Source organism: Passer domesticus, chromosome 30, assembly GCF_036417665.1.
Source record: "Passer domesticus isolate bPasDom1 chromosome 30, bPasDom1.hap1, whole genome shotgun sequence".
Classification (NCBI taxonomy): domain Eukaryota; kingdom Metazoa; phylum Chordata; class Aves; order Passeriformes; family Passeridae; genus Passer; species Passer domesticus.
Window position 1 is genome coordinate 940,225 of NC_087503.1, and position 3,729 is coordinate 943,953.

Consider the following 3,729-nt stretch of genomic DNA (forward strand, 5'->3'; position numbering starts at 1 on the left):
TCGTTCAAGTGGAGGAAAAAAAAATTCCCTCATTTGAATAAACAGGGGAGTTACTGAGATCAGCACAGGGCCCCTTAGAGGCAGCATCAGTGTCATTTTTCCAGCCTCCTCAGGGTTGCTCTGACATTGCCATCACAGCCTGCAGAGCCAGAGCTGCCCCTGGGCAGTGCCAGAGCTGGGAGGGGTCTGCATGGCAGAGCTGAGCCCCCAGGGCTGGGCTGGGCTCTGGCAGCACTGGCAGGGCCCAGCCGTGGGCACAGGGAAGCAGCTGCTGGCAGCGACAGCTCCAGGCAGCAGAGCCCTGGGCAGGTAGTGGGGAGAAAGTGCACCCAGGCTGTGCTGGGATATTTAAAGTCCTCTCCAAATCCAAATATTCCCAGATTACTTTTTTACAGAAACCTGTGCCAAGGCAGAAGAAATGTCCAACAGCAGCTCCATCAGCCACTTCCTCCTGCTGGCATTGGCAGACACGCGGCAGCTGCAGCTCCTGCACTTCTGCCTCTTGCTGGGCATCTCCCTGGCTGCCCTCCTGGGCAACGGCCTCATCATCAGCGCCGTAGCCTGCGGCCACTACCTGCACACGCCCATGTTCTTCTTCCTGCTCAACCTGGCCCTCAGCGACCTGGGCTCCATCTGCACCACTGTCCCCAAAGCCATGCACAATTCCCTCTGGGACACCACAATCATCTCCTACAAAGGATGTGTTGCACAGGTCTTTCTCATTTTCTTCTTCCTGTCAGCAGAGTTTTATCTCTTGACCATCATGTGCTACGACCGCTACGTGTCCATCTGCAAACCCCTGCACTACGGGACCCTCCTGGGCAGCAGAGCTTGTGCCCACATGGCAGCAGCTGCCTGGGCCAGTGCCTTTCTCAATGCACTGATTCACACAGCCAATACATTTTCCCTGCCCCTGTGCCATGGCAATGCCCTGGGCCAGTTCTTCTGTGAAATCCCACAGATCCTCAAGCTCTCCTGCTCCAATTCCCACCTCAGGGAACTTGGATTGCTTATGTTTTCCATTTGCTTAGCATTTGGCTGCTTTGTGTTCATTGTTTTCTCCTATGTGCAGATCTTCAGGGCTGTGCTGAGGATCCCCTCTGAGCAGGGGCGGCACAAAGCCTTTTCCACCTGCCTCCCTCACCTGGCTGTGGTCTCTCTGTTCCTCAGCACTGGTACATTTGCCTACCTGAAGCCCCACTCAATGTCCACCCCATCCCTGGATCTGGCCCTGTCAGTTCTGTACTCGGTGTTGCCTCCAGCCCTGAACCCCCTCATCTACAGCCTGAGGATTCAGGAGCTCAAGTCTGCAGTGTGGAGACTGATGAGTGGAAGGTTTCAGAAACATTAAACTGCTGGCCAATTACTGCAAATCACTTGTAATAAAAGTAATCTTTGCTGGTACTTTTTGGGTTGGTTCTTGTATTTTTTCCTGTGATTTCCATTTTTTATATTGTAAACAAGCTATGTCATTGTTTGTGCCATTTCTCATTTTGTTTCTCACCTCATTTAGACTGGCCACAGATTGTGTCAAGAAAGAATTGTTCTCTCAATGATTTTATACAAAGTAACGGAACTCCCAGCAGAGTTTTCTGCAGAGATGCCCTTTTGTTGCCTTCTCTGGAGCTGCAGCAGTAATGTCTGTGTGCAGAGCTGGGGCAGAGCAGTGCTGGCACAGCAGCTGTGCCCAGCAGCAGCAGCAGCAGCCCTTGGTGTTGCCAGTGCTGCTGCCGTGGCCCTGCCCCGCTGCCCTGGTGGCCCTGGTGTTGCTGCAGGGCCTGAGTGCTCTCGGGGCCGGGCACAGTCCTGGGGGTGGCAGTGCCAGGGCTGCAGCAGGGACAGGCCATGGGCACTGCTGGGGCAGCGCTGACGCCTCAGGCCAGGCCCTGGGGGCTGCAGGCTCCTTGCCCAGGCTCTCTCAAGAACACGGCCAGGCCAATGCTCAGCACAGAAAAGCCCCAGGGTGAGCAGCCCCAGGCTGGCCGTGGGCAGGCTGGGGGCAAACAGCATGGCTGGGGCTCTGCAAGGGCCCTGGGGGAGACGGGAAGGAGCAGCAGAGCAGGGGCTGATCCATCCCCAGGGCGCTGCACAGCCCAGGGCAGCGTCCCAGAGCGTCCTCATGGAGCTGCCAACAACATCCCCCTCTGCAGCCCTGGCCTCTCCCCCAGCTCACACAGGTGCCGCATCCTTGCAGGCACAGCCACGGCAGCACTGGCTCAGGAGCCCCTGTTTGCATTGCACAGAGCAGGCAGGAGCCTACCCATGCTGCTGCTGTGGGGACATGAACCTGAGGGAGCACAAATGCCATCAGGCCCTGGGGCCAGCAAGGGCTGGGGGACACCAGGGAAACCACTCAGCTTTGTCCTGGCCTCTGCAGTCAGCCAGAAAATGTGTTCCCATCAGCTGGGAGTTTCCTGTGCCACTGCAGACGCTGTTGCTCAGAGCCAGGGCTGCCTGGCAGCCACCCCCAAACTGCCCTCACCATTTCCTTTGCTTTACCTTTGCTTTCTTTACTCTTCCTTGTACAAATTTCTTCCTTTTGCCACCCCTGTTCCCTCCCCTGCAAACAGCCCATCCCTGTTTGCCCTTTCCTTTCTGGCCCCACTCCCCATTCCAGTTCCTGACTTGGCACCATGGGAACGTCCCTTGGGCTGCAGGATCATCCTCCAAGTGCTGCAGGAATTGTCTGCAGGCTCCTGCAGTGCCTGGTGCTGCTCCCTTGCCAGAGGCACCCCAGGCCAGGGGGGCACATCTGGGCTGCTGTGTCTGCCTGTGGGGCTCCCTGTTCTGGGCAATGAGGAGGAGCTGCAGAGGCTCTGCAGCACTGACAGGATGGGCTTTGGGGCTGGCAGGAGAAGCTGAGGCACCTGGGCTGCTGGAGCTTCTGAAGAGGAGGCTCAGGGCTCATCCTGCCACTGCTCCAAGGGTGGTTTCAGAGAATCACAGAATCAGCAAGGCTGCAAAAGACCTTGGAGATCATCAAGTCCAGCCTGTGCACTGACACCGCCTTGTCACCCCTGAGTCTCCTCCTCTCCAGGATAAACAGCTCCGGCTCCCTCATCTGCTCCTCACAAAACTTGTGCTCCAAGCCCCTCACCAGCCTTGTTGCCCCTCTCTGGACACACTCCAGCCCCTCCATGTCCTTCCTAAATTGGGGGCCCAGAACTGGACACAGCATTCGAGGTGCTGCCCGACCAGTGCTGGGCACAGGGGAAGAATCACTGCCCTGCTCCTGCTGGCCACACCATTCCTGATCCAGGCCAGGAGCCATTGGCCTTCTTGGCCACCTGGGCACACTGCTGCCTCATGTCCAGCCTGCTGTCCATCAGTCCCTGCAGGTCCCTTTCTGCCTGGCTGCTGTCCAGCCACTCTGTCCCCAGCCTGTAGTGCTGCAGGGGTTGTTGTGGCCAAAGTGCAGGACTCGGCAGTGGGACTTGTTAAACCTCACCTTGTTGGAATGTTTTCCCTGGATCCAGCCTGTCCAGGGCCCTCTGCAGAGCCCTCCTACCCTCCAGCAGATCCACACTTGCACCCCACTTTGTGTCACCACAGTTCCATGAGGCCGTAGTGTGTCCCAACGGTCTCCATGAGGCCTCCCAGTCTCACAATGTCCCTTTGGTTTCATGGATCCCCTTGGTGTCACAAACTCCCTTGGATCCTTGGGCCTCACAGTGTCGCAATGGCCCTTTGGTCCCCCAAGGCCCTGAAATGTCCCAAGGGATCCTTGGT

The 3,729-nt window shown here is 57.4% G+C and overlaps 1 protein-coding gene across 1 annotated transcript; it reads left to right on the forward strand.

Moving 5' to 3' along the window:
* Window positions 1-418: 418 nt before the first annotated feature.
* LOC135287557 (olfactory receptor 14A16-like) lies at window positions 419-1,351 on the forward strand. The gene has a single exon (XM_064400849.1). It carries the CDS (start codon window positions 419-421, stop codon window positions 1,349-1,351), a length of 933 nt encoding a protein of 310 aa, XP_064256919.1.
* Window positions 1,352-3,729: the final 2,378 nt, after the last annotated feature.